This window comes from Protopterus annectens, chromosome 10.part0 (genome assembly GCF_019279795.1).
Source record: "Protopterus annectens isolate FY-2018-M chromosome 10.part0, PAN1.0, whole genome shotgun sequence".
In the NCBI taxonomy this organism is placed as follows: domain Eukaryota; kingdom Metazoa; phylum Chordata; order Ceratodontiformes; family Protopteridae; genus Protopterus; species Protopterus annectens.
Genome location: NC_056744.1, coordinates 1442914692 through 1442931314, shown reverse-complemented (window position 1 = coordinate 1442931314; position 16623 = coordinate 1442914692). Strand labels below are relative to the sequence as shown.

The 16623-nt window shown below is 39.6% G+C and overlaps 1 protein-coding gene across 1 annotated transcript in view; it reads right to left on the bottom strand.

Moving 5' to 3' along the window:
- Positions 1–16623, bottom strand: part of LOC122814297 — a 780122-nt gene that overhangs the window by 346398 nt on the left and 417101 nt on the right. The window contains exon 46 of the mRNA XM_044086885.1: positions 6131–6391. Within this exon, the coding sequence (XP_043942820.1) occupies positions 6131–6391 (261 nt within the window). The remainder of the gene's footprint in view (positions 1–6130; positions 6392–16623) is intronic.

Genomic DNA, 16623 nt, shown 5'->3' with positions numbered 1-16623 from the left:
TGATCAATATTTGTGGTTTGTAATGTAATATTTATTTATTTAAACACACACACACACACACACACACACACACACACACACACACACACACACACACACACACACACATCTATATTTATATATATATATATATATATATATATATATATATATATATATATATATAGATATAGATAGATATTTGTGTTCTGGGAGAGTCTGACTGGGCTAGAAGCTCATTTTCAGTGTAGGTCCGAGGAGAAAAACTCAACAGAAATATAAGCAAAATACAATAATTAGATAGTAGAATAGTATACATATAGTAAGATGCAGAATACACATCATCCAGTTAGTCTACACAAAAGAAGTATTCAGTACTGTTTTCTAGTAGATACAGTTAAAAAAGAAACACACACAAGCATTTCAGTAAAGATCACTGTGAGTTGTTGTAGCAACTTTACAATTTGGTTAAGTATGATTTTTTTTTAAGTTGGTAAAGAGGGGGAAAGCATAAACGAGCGTAAAGAGGAAGAAGGTTCTGGATATGGCTAGTCTGGTATTGTCAATGAGGAATGGCTTGCTTCTGTACAGTGAGACAAGTTTAATGTGAACTTTCTTAATTGTGGTGGCTATATGTTGGTCAAATCTGAGTTTGCTGTTAATTGTCACTCCAAGGAGTTTTGTATGCCCAACTGGTTGGATGACTGCCTTGTTTGCTGAGAGAATAGTGAAAGGAGGGGTGGTCGGTGAGTGTTTGCTACTGGTAAATAGCATTAACTGTGTCTTTTTGGGGTTGAGGATTAGTTGTGATTTACATAGATATGTTTCTATATCATTAAAAGCTTGTTGGGCTACTATTTGGAGGTCTGGTAAGGTATCTGCTGGGTAGATTAAAGGTGACTCATCTGCATACTGAACTACTTCAGCATGTGTTGTGGATGAGGCTAGATCATTGGAGAAGATGGTGAAAAGAAGGGGCCCTAGTAGGGATCCTTGGGGTACTCCGACTGGGACAGGCAGAAGTGGTGAAAGTTTGGATTTCCATCATACTGCTTGTTGTCTGTCAGCAAGATAACTTAGGAACCAGGAGAGGGACATCTTTGATAGGTTAGTGAGGTAAGAGTATCAAGGTCCCTCCTCAGAGACAAGTGCAAAGAAAAACAATCAGTATGAGTAGTGGAAACCTGACGTCATGATTGTTTATAAATGTTCTCTCAAGTGCACATAAAGGAAATGTTGGTGTAAACAACTATAAGAATGGTTGAAATCAGATTTTATGGACCCAGGCAGTACAGATGTTTTTAGGAAAATGACAACAGTAGTGCCATGAGCAGTGTCAGAGTAATCTAAAGTTTTAATCAGCGCCAAAGGTAAAACAGTAACTAGAGGTTAAGGTGTCATGCATAAGCTCTATGAAAACAAGGAACTATAATGAATCATGAAGGTGTTGCAGTGATAATCGCATACTGAGTCTGATCTCTCTGGGTATAGCAAGACAGAAAACAAATTGTGGAGTATATATAGATAATATATTACAGAAGGAGCTGAATTTCAGTTTCTGGCATCCACTTACAGATACACAGATGCGCCCTTTGTTGGGAGTAAGAGACAGACGTCTAACTGAAGTGCACACAATTACAGCTTAAGCAGCAGTTTTGAATGAGTACAGTTATTATTGCATTCATTTTGCCATGTACCAAGCCTCTAAAGTGACTGAGGAGGAGAACATTGTTTTACACAAGAAATAGTGCAACACAAGGACTAGTCTGCTTTCCATCAGCAAGTCAGCTGTACATTTGTCTTTGGCAAAGACTGGGTTTGGTAGAGGGTTGTGGTTGTCAGATGGATGTTGGCAGAGATAAGGCCAGAGTAGGTTACAAAGGATTATTATTTTTTTTTTCTTTGTGGAAAGGTCAAAGGGATTTAGAGTCATAACTGGCCTTGCACTGTACCTTTGTACCTGTCTTTAACCATTACATTTCAGGCTATTGGCATTTAAAATTTATAGCAGATGGTTAGAAAAAAACAAGTTCTTTTCAAAATAGAAGTTAATTTGGTAATTAATTCACTTATGGCAGTGATAAGAAAACTTTATACTAACATAATTTAATTACTTAATAATGTATGTAGCCTTATATCTCCAAAGAAAGACATAACTTTTTAAAGAAAATCAATACATCTAGGAGATAGGCAAAATCTGACAGTAAAAAATTGTGGTGTGATACCTAAATCATATTGCCTGAGAGATGCTTATGTAGCATACTGTCATTGGTTGATATACCATTCACTTTGTATAGAAGAGCATATGTGGTTAGTTAATATCACTGCATAGCTAAGCATTATTTTAAGAAAGACCATGGAAGAGACAGTTATCCAAAAATATAGCTTGTGAATCACTGTCGGTGTTGCAGGCAAATGGGCACATTTAAAGTCGACTCTCTGTTACTGCTGCTTTCATAGCCAAGCCTCGTTACTGACCTTTCACTTCGAATAAGGTGGTTCAACCTTTCAAGGAAATCTTGGAGTAGAGGGACTGGGTCACAGGTATTGATAAACAGGACTTGTATAGCAGTTTGTGTTATTATCAGCTAGTGACGGCAGACTGGGGACATCGGTAGTGGATAGGACTTATGGCAGTCAGTGGACCAAGGAAAAAAGAGGAAGATGTCTGAAACTGCTGCAAAGGGCAACATGAATAAAATAAAGCAGCACTGTGATACATGCATCGTAGAATGAAAAACCCTCCCGCCACACAGGGACTTAATTTCATGTTCATCTAAGTTTAGGTTTCTTGTAAAAAACTGTAAAAAATATTGATTTATTATTATTATTCTTATTTATTTTTAGTGTGGTCTATTAATAAACAGTGGAATTTTTCCATTCGGCTGCCTGGAGGTTTTTCTGAGTACTTAGCGTTATCTACAGCAATTTTGTTCGTATATTCTTATTTAGTATTTGATTACTGAGAAAGTCCAACTGGGATGAGAAGCATACTCCTTTTCATCTGAGGCCTGGGGAGTAAACTCCCCATTTAAGTACTTTATACAGCAATTTCTTATACGACACAGAAAAGCTTATACATGAGAAACACAGAAAATATATCTATATATTCCACGTTGAAAAATACAACAAAAAAACAGCTTATACTGAGAAGTTTTAAATAAAAAAATATCTTATACAGAGCATTTTAAAGTAAATAAAAATCATATTGAAAAGTACATGATTTACAATGAATAAATGCAGGATGAAAGTTCACAAGGATGAGTGTAGATAGTAGAGAAACCACAATTTGTAATTTTATGAGTCTAAATGCTGAAAGGGTGTAAGAAAAGATGTGTTGTTTATTATTGGGCATGGTAGTTGTGATAGGTTACACAAAGGAAGAACATTTATTTATTTATTTTATTTTACATTTGTTAACGGGGAAATTTCGACTGGACCAGGTCTATTTTCAGCGGAGGCCCGAGGAGAAAAGCTCCAGCATCAAGTTATACAAATACAGTACATCCAGCATAATACACAAAACAGGTTACATCATGCATGCTGAGCATAGTAATATAACAAGAAATTAATAAAACACTCCAGGTAAAAAAAGATATAGAACATAGGTAAAAGACAATGTCAATTACAGTACATCCAGCATACTACAAAAAAAAACAGGTTACATCATGTATGCTGAGCATAGTAATATAACAAGAAATTAATAAAACAGTCCAGGTAAAAGAAGATATAGAACATGGGTAAAAGACAATGTCAGTTATACATTGGTAAGAGAAGAAAAATGATCAAGTAAGATTCTATAATTAAAAGTACTTGGTTAAAACATGGTTAGGTATTCATTGTTAAATAAGAGAATGTGAGAAAACTGGCAGGAGGAAGGAAAGAGAATGAACTGGTAGGAGAGAAGAAAGTGATTTGCTTAAGAGGTTTTCAGGACTAGGAAGGAGTACAACAGGAACACAAACATTTTTGAGAGAGATATTCTTTGAGAAGAAGTTTAAATTCCGGAAGATTTAAAGTATGTTTTATGTTGAGAGGATGGATTTCAGCAAGTTTGTGATGTTTATCGAGTCACCTGCTGAGTGTTTTTTTTTATTTGTTGGAGTGAGTTGAGCTTGTGAATTAGAGCTTAACGGTCTTGTAGGAGTGTAGTGTGCTAGAACGTTTTGTAATTCTGGACAATTTTCAGGTTGATAAAGTAGAATGCGAGCTGTGATTACCTGAAAAAAGGTAAGGTGATTAAGTAATTCTAACCAATGTATTTTCTTCAGTGCATGGCATTGATAGATATATGAAGGAAGGTTGGAGGCAAATTTTTCAATTTTCTTGAAGCAAGAGCTTAGGTTTGTTATAAGGTTAGGTTTTTGGCTTGTAATAGGTGGAGTACACAGTAGTGATAGTAGTAGGAAGGTAGTTGCTATGTTTTTTGGTACTATTTGTTAGGTAGAATTTGGATCTGTTTCAGGTACTAAGTTTTGGTGGTTTTTTTTTTTAATTATGTGAGATATATGACGGTTGTATTTCAAGTTATCATCTATGATTCTACTTAGCAGTTTGGGGTATTATTTTAAGGGGGTATTATCATTGGAGGCGATGGTGAAGCTTTGTTCAAGTTCATTATTGTTTTTATGGGTGAAAAACATGAGTTTTGTTTTATTAGGGCTAAGAAGGAGCTGAGAGTTGGAAAGCCATGTTTCAACAGAAGTGAAGGAGTCTAGTATACTTTTTTGTAATGATGAAATGGTAGGGACTAAGCAGTTGAGAATAGAGTTAAATGTGTATTGAATTATTGTGAAATCATTGGATGTGCTGTGTAAGGAGATGGTGTGGATACAAAAGAGTACTGGACCAAGAATGGAGCCCTCTGGTACTCCTATAGTGACAGGAAGAAATGAGGAATATGTTTTTCGCTACTTTACTGCCTGCTTCTATTCAGGCAGGTAGTTGTGGATCAAGGTTATTACAGCTTGAGAGAAATTTAATGTGGTGAGTTCAGTTAGTAGCTTTGATGTAGATTAGTATCAAACAGTTTGGATAAATCTAAGAATATGGAGGATACAACATGGCCGTTATTTCATTCTAAGTTTATATTGTTTGTGAAGCTAAAAAGGGCTGTAGTGGTGCTATGTTTAGGTCTGATGCAATGCTGAGTGCTTGTGACAATGTTGTTAGTAGTCTGATGTTATTGTTGAATGTAGACGGTTGGTGTTATGGGAAGTTGGCATTTTGTTTTTTTTTTTTTTTGTTGTTGTTCTAGTTTTCTTTGCAGCTAAGTCATTGGACATACTATAAATGTAGATTCATGTTCTGATATGTTTGGTTGCCCAAGATGCACTCAAATTAATATCTTTTTACCTCTGCCAAGTCTTGGAAACAACCATAACAGTTCTTTCAGTCCAAATGGTAGTAAAAAAAAAGGCATTACAATAATAGCAGTCTTCTTTTCTTTTATAACCCCCCACAAAAGGACTGAGCCTGATGTTTCCTTTGCCTCCTCTCACTCAGCCCGCTTCTGCTACAATAACTGCTGCCTTCTTATTCTCATGTGCACTTATGTTAGTGTTGGGTGTTTGTCTGTGGTTATCTGCTTTTATTCACATGCTGAGCATTTACTGGGTTTTCTGTAGATAATGCACAACAGTGTTCATAAAATTGTTGTCAATCATGAACAGATCGTATGCTGTGGGTAAAAATAAGATAGCAATACATAGTTATGAATAGCAGTTACATTTTCCACTTGCATACATAATGGAATCCTGGAGAAGAATACAAAGTGTATCAAAGAACTTTATTCCCACAGTTATAAGGCATATTTGTATTACATAAGTTGTCTTAATGCATATCTGTTCTGTTGGATGTTAGTGCTCAACACATATTCATAATATTATTTCTCTCCTCCAGCTTTGTACATCTGCCTACCTAAGACCAGTATAACAGATTTATGCTTGAAGCTATACAGTACAGATATACAGAAATTAATAAGAGAAATTCTCTCTCTCTCTCTCTCTCTCTCTCTCTATATATATATATATATATATATATATATATATATATACACACACACACACACACACACACACACACACACACACACACACACACACACACACACACACACACACACACACACATCTGGAAAAATGCATGTTACCTGTCTGAAGTGTAGCGACGGTCTGAATGTGGCTGTTGCATTTTGAATCGTTTGCCATCAAAGTGATAAGATACTTTTCTCCACACTGTACATCCACAAAATCACAGCTTGTGTCCGTTGTATTGCAAGAATAACTGTCACCATCTTCAGAGACTGCACTTGCAATATAAAGTTGTGCGCCATTACTCTGACCCCAGTAGATGGATATAACATTGCTGGCACAGCCCAGTGTAGCTCTGGCATTTGGTGGGCTACAGGGTGCTAAAAGGAAAATAGCAAAATCAATGTTTAAAATGTAGTTTGCCTATAATACTGAACAATTCAGTTTCCTTTTAGGACCCTTTTTCAGGCTAACAAATTACTAACAAATTACTAAAACAGAGTCTATTGTTGAAGAAGTAAAGTTATGAAAAAAAAACTATATGTTTACCATAATGGAACAAGTAAATGTGCTTCATCAGCAACATTCATGACTTGCAAATTAATTTATCTTATGAAGGGTCCCTGTAATGAAGATGAATTACCATTTCATGAATCACAAAATGCAGAGTGATTAAGAGAGAAAGCTAACAATCAAATTCATGGCAAAATAAGCCCATATAGGAGCTTCTGTTGATAAACTACTGGCTATATACACACACACACACACACACACACACACACACACACACACACACACACACACACACACACACACACACACACATATATATATATATGTGTGTGTATATATATGTATGGATCTACTTCACTTGACCTAAAACTCATTTGACTGATTTGACTGACACCCATTTGACCAACACCCAATTGATCTAAATTTCATTTGACTGGCAACTCATTTGACTGACTCCCATTTCACTGACAGCTTACAATGCTGAATTTCAACATACTAAATCTTAAACCATAGACAGTCACACTTAGAACACCAATAACTAACCTTTTTCAGAACTTAAAAACTACTTACTTGCCCTCTTAACAGAAACAGGACAATGTACAACCAAACTAGGTGGGGGGGCTATGCCCCACACTCCCCAATGTGGGGGGCTGTGTCCCCCAACCCTCCCCAATTATATATACTAACTCCAGGATCACAGTGGGGAAAAGGCATATACCTTTAACTTGCCTTACAGTACTCTACATGCTGCCACTACTGCTGGGAACTCACAAAACATTCGCCAAATTACTTTAGATACTTCCCATAAAAATGTAAAGAGACAAACCCACATTTAGAAACACTACAGCACTACTTTCTACATGACTATTGGAATTCTAACAGTCAGCACTGTAAGTTACAGTAATTATTTTTATCACAAGCGAGTCACAGGTGAAGGAAAACCCACAAATCTATGTCTTAAATGAAGGTGAAATGGGAGTCAGTCAGACGAGTTGTCAGTCAAATGAAATTTAGGTCAAGTGAAGTAGACCCATGTATATATATATATATATATATATATAAAAAAAAAAAAATATATATATATATGTGTATATATATATATATATATATATATATATATATATATATATATATATATATATATATATGTATATGTTTTGTTTGTATGAGGAAGCCCCATATACTTTTTTTGATTATTACAGAAGGTGTAGTATCTTTTCTATGGTTTAGTGAGTCTCGCTGTGAAAGAGCGAGAGAATCTATGCTGGAGTATTCAGTAGAACTTGCCATAGCCATTATTTTTTAGTGGTAGTTTACATCTTACACTTACAAGTACATCTGCATTTTTTGCTCAAAGTGATATGCAAATCATAAGGGCTGTGATATTTTTCAAGGTAAGCATTTTTCTGCACTTAAAAAATTACCTGAAATGACTTCCACAGAAGTGCTTGGAGAACTATTGCAGTCCAGTCCTGTTGCTACAACAGATATGTTGTACGTTTCTCCAGATTGCAGGTCTGAGCTAGAACAGTGTGTGTCACTTGTGCTGCACAAGAGTGCTGGCCCATCCGTTCCTTCCACTGTCACGAGATAGGAAACTGTTCCAGCGCTGGGCCTCCATGACAACGACACTATGTTTGAACTCTCTATAGCACAGAAACTGTACTACCTTCCTGAGATAACTCTAGCACTTCAGCACCTAATTCAGCCCCACATTTCCTCTAGATCCTTAAGATCTAGTAACCAGAACCTCATAACTGTCATCAAACATAAAAACAAAGCTGGTAAGTCCCTCTTTGCCAACACCATTGCCAAAACCTGGAACACACTACCAAGCCAAATAACTTCTACCACCTCCTTTAGTCAATTCAAAAACCTCCTGAAAACCCACTATTTAAGTAACTGGCTATGCTCATGCCACTCACCAGGCTAATCCATACCAAGAGAATTTGTCAGGGTACAGCTATGTATAAACAGTTTCTTCCCTGAAAGCTTCCAAACCCGTATACATTTACCTTACAAAACGTATAACTGCAAAAGAAAAAAAATGTACCTCTGATTGTCTACTGTAAGAAATGTTAATCACTAGCATGATGTCCTGTTTTGAGTGTGTATATACATATATATATATAAAGATATATATATATATATATATATATATATATATATATATATATATATATATATATATATATACTATATGTATGTTTATCACCAGCATGTTGTCCTGATGTGTATATATGCCATATGTATGTTCTACTTCTTTTTACTCTCATGTAATGTATTGTAATGTGAAGCTTTTCTCCCCGGGCCTCCGCTGAAAATGGACCTGTGTCCAGTCGGACTTTCCCGGTAAACAAATGTAAAATAAAAATAAAATAAATAAATAAGCAAAAATACAGCGAGACTAAAGAAAAATCAAAGGATACTCTACAAGATAGAGTCAGTCTACAATAGTTATATGTCCATAAGGGATGATCAGTGAACCCCCTATGATGTCCTCACTAACAGGTTTGTAAACGTTTTTTCAGATGGCACTGTTTTACCTGTGTTCTCTGGTTTGGTCCTACATACATTTGCTGTGGGGTGTGTTTACTTTTTATGTCACTGGAAGCAGTAATATGCAGACAAACTTTATAGCTGAATGAGGAGTTATAAGATCAAGTGGAAAGCTGAGCAGAGTGAACAGTTATTAAGCACTCTGTGAGGGAGTCATGAGACACAACAGTACAGTACAGTATGACCTACTGTACAGGTTACCACAGTTGAGGGTGCAGTTGGAGCTGTTAGAGGAATTTAGATGACTAGATCATTATTCTTTAAATGGCTGATGTTGAAGTTGATAAAATCTAAGTAAAACAGTTATCATAAAAATAGGAAAGGACCACTGCCAGATATAGGAACATAACTGAGATAGGTTGGATGTAAAAGGAAAAAAAAGCAGTGAAGGTTCTGGAAGGAGCTTAGCCAGAGGCAGTCAGAGAACATCTCAGGCATGACACAGACAGAAGTGTAATCAGAAGGAGGAGCACAAGTGTAGGAGCTAAAAAAAGAAGTGAGTGAGTCTGGTGATAAGGTGTACCAATAGTTTAGCAGCATTGTGGCTCAGGTACTTTTGGGATAGAGCAGGGTGTGGGTCTTGTTGGGGGTGGTGAACCTAGTGATTGAGGTTTGGGGATTAAAATAACTTTGGTCAGTTAGCTGGCATGAAAGGATGAGCATGTCCAAACTAGACTGAGGTGGAGCAGAATAGTACCTGTAGCAGACAGAAAGGACCAAATTGCAAACAGCACTGGAAGGCAGGTAGACAAGTCTAATTATTAAGGCAATGTAGGCAAAGGAAAAACAGAGATTTAAGAGAGGAGTGAAGTGATAGCAGACACAAGCAACAGGGCAAAGACAGTAGCATGGGCAATAGCAATAGTGACAGGCAACTTATAGAATTTATAGGAAAGAAGTAACAGCAGCTCACAGGACATGCTGAGGTAACTAAGGCTGAAGGCATTAGGTTAGAGTGGGAAGCAGAGGAAAGATGCAGAACATGAAATCAGGAGGGTTTTGGACAAAGGGAAACAGAGAACACCAGAAAATCAGGAGGAACTGGGAATGAAAGAAGGGCCAAGCCAGTAAGAACTGGTGGGAGGAACAAAGACAGCCAAGCACAAGCAACCAACAAGGAAATGGCAGGGAGATAAAGTATAGGCAACCTAGTAAGGAGGCGTATTAGTATAGAGAGCATTGGGGAGGGCAAAGGCACTATAGTAGCAGCAGACAGAATGCTGGGAATATACTAAAGGTGACAGACTCCAGAAGAAGAGGTAATATTTTCAGTCTTCAGAGACATAGTCGGACCACATCTTGGGCACTGTGAGCTGCTGTAAGGGCCAAAGAAAGAAATATCAGGCTATTGGAAGCAATCCAGAGGAAAGACCCTAGGGTGATCCATGAAATGAAGGGGAAAGATTATGACCAGAGATCAGAGGAGCTGGTGTTCTACTCAAATGTGACCAAAGAGATTGAAGAACATTACAGTGATGCAAAAGACCATGTCAGGAAGAAGTGAAGGGGTCATTTTGTACGAGAAAGGCAGAGACAGCAGGAAAAAGGGGAAACAGGCTGCAGATTATAGAGACTAGCCACTCTCTGGATTTCTGAAAGTACTTCACAGAAAAAGGTTGAAGACCCAAGAACAGATTACTGGAATGACTGGTTTAGAAGGAATTCAAAGAGACATTCTCAGAACATTAGACAGGTAGAGAAACAGTGAGGGTGACTATAGGGATTGAAGAAAGGTAGCATTAAATGTACTTAAAGGACTGACTAGGTAAGCTTATTGTCTCCTACCACCATCAAAGGAGTATGATGCAGTAGATGGCAGGAGGGTTAACAAATGGGTAGTAAGAGTCCTGATACATTGGAACCATATTTCAAAAAGGATTAGGCAGGGTGGGAAGGTGGACATGATAAACCGTGTAGTAGCTAGGATGAAACCCAGGCTAATGTTAAAGAAAGCAGAACAAATACTGATCAAAGTGACCAAAAAAGTAGAATACTAACATGGTTCACTATCAAAATAATGAAAACCCTAACCATGAATGTTCACATCCCTGAACCAGAACAGAGGAAACTGTTAGGCCAACTGCTCTGAATGTTGAATTGTTCGCAAGGCAAGAATCGACATTCAACAACTTCTGTGCTACTCACCATCCGGACAAAACACTGTTGCCAATTCATATAGATGTCTACTGATTCCCCTGCATCTCCCATCTCCTGCTAATTAAATATTCTAACTCCAAGATCACACTACAGTGAGGAAAAGGGTACTTTTCCCGATCATCATTGTAGTGCGGTCCAATTGAAAACAGGGACACTCAAAACAGAGAACGGGAGCTACATGTCAACATTTTGGAGTTGACAGGATTTTTGATAGCAATTTTGCCTTTTTTCACTTTTACCCTCAACCTTCTGACTGATGGTAAGGTGAGTTTTACAATTTGATTGTAAGCCTACTCTCATGTGTAGCATCCTGTCAGGATGGATCACAAAGGAAGGAGTGAGAAGGGCCAAAGAAATAACAATAATATGGAAGAAGCAGGTGTATGGTAGTATATCAGAAGTACTATCGGCATAAAAAGTGAGCAAAGACAAAACAGATCAGTTCTCTCACTGACCATGGGAGTAGAAAAACAGGTAACATTTTGGCAAAGTGGGAAGTTGGAGATGATATGCAGCAAAGGGAGGATTTATGTGTATGTGACAGATTTCACTTCTGCTAGAGGAGAAAGTGGTATGAAATTGGTGTTAGAAACTTGACTCTCAACAGCCATACCTTTAAAGTGAAGTATCACATTTCATTATAAACTCACTCAAGATTTAACTGTTGAACATAAACAACTCTAAGCTTCAGCTCCATGAAGCATGTTTAGAAAAGCTTTTATTTAAGGAGGTCATGTCTCCCATACACCACACATGTAGGCAGAGTGTTTATTTAAGGAGGGCATGTCTCCCATACACCACACATGTAGGCAGAGTGTTTATTTAAGGAGGGCATGTCTCCCATACACCACACATGTAGGCAGAGTGTTTATTTAAGGAGGGCATGTCTCCCATACACCACACATGAAGGCAGAGTGTTTATTTAAGGAGGGCATGTCTCCCATACACCACACATGTAGGCAGAGTGTTTATTTAAGGAGGGCATGTCTCCCATACACCACACATGTAGGCAGAGTGTTTATTTAAGGAGGGCATGTCTCCCATACACCACACATGTAGGCAGAGTGTTTATTTAAGGAGGGCATGTCTCCCATACACCACACATGTAGGCAGAGTGTTTATTTAAGGAGGGCATGTCTCCCATACACCACACATGTAGGCAGAGTGTTTATTTAAGGAGGGCATGTCTCCCATACACCACACATGTAGGCAGAGTGTTTATTTAAGGAGGGCATGTCTCCCATACACCACATGTAGGCAGAGTGTTTATTTAAGGAGGCATGTCTCCCATACACCACACATGTAGGCAGAGTGTTTATTTAAGGAGGGCATGTCTCCCATACACCACACATGTAGGCAGAGTGTTTATTTAAGGAGGGCATGTCTCCCATACACCACACATGTAGGCAGAGTGTTTATTTAAGGAGGGCATGTCTCCCATACACCACACATGTAGGCAGAGTGTTTATTTAAGGAGGGCATGTCTCCCATACACCACACATGTAGGCAGAGTGTTTATTTAAGGAGGGCATGTCTCCCATACACCACACATGTAGGCAGAGTGTTTATTTAAGGAGGGCATGTCTCCCATACACCACACATGTAGGCAGAGTGTTTATTTAAGGAGGGCATGTCTCCCATACACCACACATGTAGGCAGAGTGTTTATTTAAGGAGGGCATGTCTCCCATACACCACACATGTAGGCAGAGTGTTTATTTAAGGAGGGCATGTCTCCCATACACCACACATGTAGGCAGAGTGTTTATTTAAGGAGGGCATGTCTCCCATACACCACACATGTAGGCAGAGTGTTTATTTAAGGAGGGCATGTCTCCCATACACCACACATGTAGGCAGAGTGTTTATTTAAGGAGGGCATGTCTCCCATACACCACACATGTAGGCAGAGTGTTTATTTAAGGAGGGCATGTCTCCCATACACCACACATGTAGGCAGAGTGTTTATTTAAGGAGGGCATGTCTCCCATACACCACACATGTAGGCAGAGTGTTTATTTAAGGAGGGCATGTCTCCCATACACCACACATGTAGGCAGAGTGTTTATTTAAGGAGGGCATGTCTCCCATACACCACACATGTAGGCAGAGTGTTTATTTAAGGAGGGCATGTCTCCCATACACCACACATGTAGGCAGAGTGTTTATTTAAGGAGGGCATGTCTCCCATACACCACACATGTAGGCAGAGTGTTTATTTAAGGAGGGCATGTCTCCCATACACCACACATGTAGGCAGAGTGTTTATTTAAGGAGGGCATGTCTCCCATACACCACACATGTAGGCAGAGTGTTTATTTAAGGAGGGCATGTCTCCCATACACCACACATGTAGGCAGAGTGTTTATTTAAGGAGGGCATGTCTCCCATACACCACACATGTAGGCAGAGTGTTTATTTAAGGAGGGCATGTCTCCCATACACCACACATGTAGGCAGAGTGTTTATTTAAGGAGGGCATGTCTCCCATACACCACACATGTAGGCAGAGTGTTTATTTAAGGAGGGCATGTCTCCCATACACCACACATGTAGGCAGAGTGTTTATTTAAGGAGGGCATGTCTCCCATACACCACACATGTAGGCAGAGTGTTTATTTAAGGAGGGCATGTCTCCCATACACCACACATGTAGGCAGAGTGTTTATTTAAGGAGGGCATGTCTCCCATACACCACACATGTAGGCAGAGTGTTTATTTAAGGAGGGCATGTCTCCCATACACCACACATGTAGGCAGAGTGTTTATTTAAGGAGGGCATGTCTCCCATACACCACACATGTAGGCAGAGTGTTTATTTAAGGAGGGCATGTCTCCCATACACCACACATGTAGGCAGAGTGTTTATTTAAGGAGGGCATGTCTCCCATACACCACACATGTAGGCAGAGTGTTTATTTAAGGAGGGCATGTCTCCCATACACCACACATGTAGGCAGAGTGTTTATTTAAGGAGGGCATGTCTCCCATACACCACACATGTAGGCAGAGTGTTTATTTAAGGAGGGCATGTCTCCCATACACCACACATGTAGGCAGAGTGTTTATTTAAGGAGGGCATGTCTCCCATACACCACACATGTAGGCAGAGTGTTTATTTAAGGAGGGCATGTCTCCCATACACCACACATGTAGGCAGAGTGTTTATTTAAGGAGGGCATGTCTCCCATACACCACACATGTAGGCAGAGTGTTTATTTAAGGAGGGCATGTCTCCCATACACCACACATGTAGGCAGAGTGTTTATTTAAGGAGGGCATGTCTCCCATACACCACACATGTAGGCAGAGTGTTTATTTAAGGAGGGCATGTCTCCCATACACCACACATGTAGGCAGAGTGTTTATTTAAGGAGGGCATGTCTCCCATACACCACACATGTAGGCAGAGTGTTTATTTAAGGAGGGCATGTCTCCCATACACCACACATGTAGGCAGAGTGTTTATTTAAGGAGGGCATGTCTCCCATACACCACACATGTAGGCAGAGTGTTTATTTAAGGAGGGCATGTCTCCCATACACCACACATGTAGGCAGAGTGTTTATTTAAGGAGGGCATGTCTCCCATACACCACACATGTAGGCAGAGTGTTTATTTAAGGAGGGCATGTCTCCCATACACCACACATGTAGGCAGAGTGTTTATTTAAGGAGGGCATGTCTCCCATACACCACACATGTAGGCAGAGTGTTTATTTAAGGAGGGCATGTCTCCCATACACCACACATGTAGGCAGAGTGTTTATTTAAGGAGGGCATGTCTCCCATACACCACACATGTAGGCAGAGTGTTTATTTAAGGAGGGCATGTCTCCCATACACCACACATGTAGGCAGAGTGTTTATTTAAGGAGGGCATGTCTCCCATACACCACACATGTAGGCAGAGTGTTTATTTAAGGAGGGCATGTCTCCCATACACCACACATGTAGGCAGAGTGTTTATTTAAGGAGGGCATGTCTCCCATACACCACACATGTAGGCAGAGTGTTTATTTAAGGAGGGCATGTCTCCCATACACCACACATGTAGGCAGAGTGTTTATTTAAGGAGGGCATGTCTCCCATACACCACACATGTAGGCAGAGTGTTTATTTAAGGAGGGCATGTCTCCCATACACCACACATGTAGGCAGAGTGTTTATTTAAGGAGGGCATGTCTCCCATACACCACACATGTAGGCAGAGTGTTTATTTAAGGAGGGCATGTCTCCCATACACCACACATGTAGGCAGAGTGTTTATTTAAGGAGGGCATGTCTCCCATACACCACACATGTAGGCAGAGTGTTTATTTAAGGAGGGCATGTCTCCCATACACCACACATGTAGGCAGAGTGTTTATTTAAGGAGGGCATGTCTCCCATACACCACACATGTAGGCAGAGTGTTTATTTAAGGAGGGCATGTCTCCCATACACCACACATGTAGGCAGAGTGTTTATTTAAGGAGGGCATGTCTCCCATACACCACACATGTAGGCAGAGTGTTTATTTAAGGAGGGCATGTCTCCCATACACCACACATGTAGGCAGAGTGTTTATTTAAGGAGGGCATGTCTCCCATACACCACACATGTAGGCAGAGTGTTTATTTAAGGAGGGCATGTCTCCCATACACCACACATGTAGGCAGAGTGTTTATTTAAGGAGGGCATGTCTCCCATACACCACACATGTAGGCAGAGTGTTTATTTAAGGAGGGCATGTCTCCCATACACCACACATGTAGGCAGAGTGTTTATTTAAGGAGGGCATGTCTCCCATACACCACACATGTAGGCAGAGTGTTTATTTAAGGAGGGCATGTCTCCCATACACCACACATGTAGGCAGAGTGTTTATTTAAGGAGGGCATGTCTCCCATACACCACACACATGTAGGCAGAGTGTTTATTTAAGGAGGGCATGTCTCCCATACACCACACATGTAGGCAGAGTGTTTATTTAAGGAGGGCATGTCTCCCATACACCACACATGTAGGCAGAGTGTTTATTTAAGGAGGGCATGTCTCCCATACACCACACATGTAGGCAGAGTGTTTATTTAAGGAGGGCATGTCTCCCATACACCACACATGTAGGCAGAGTGTTTATTTAAGGAGGGCATGTCTCCCATACACCACACATGTAGGCAGAGTGTTTATTTAAGGAGGGCATGTCTCCCATACACCACACATGTAGGCAGAGTGTTTATTTAAGGAGGGCATGTCTCCCATACACCACACATGTAGGCAGAGTGTTTATTTAAGGAGGGCATGTCTCCCATACACCACACATGTAGGCAGAGTGTTTATTTAAGGAGGGCATGTCTCCCATACACCACACATGTAGGCAGAGTGTTTATTTAAGGAGGGCA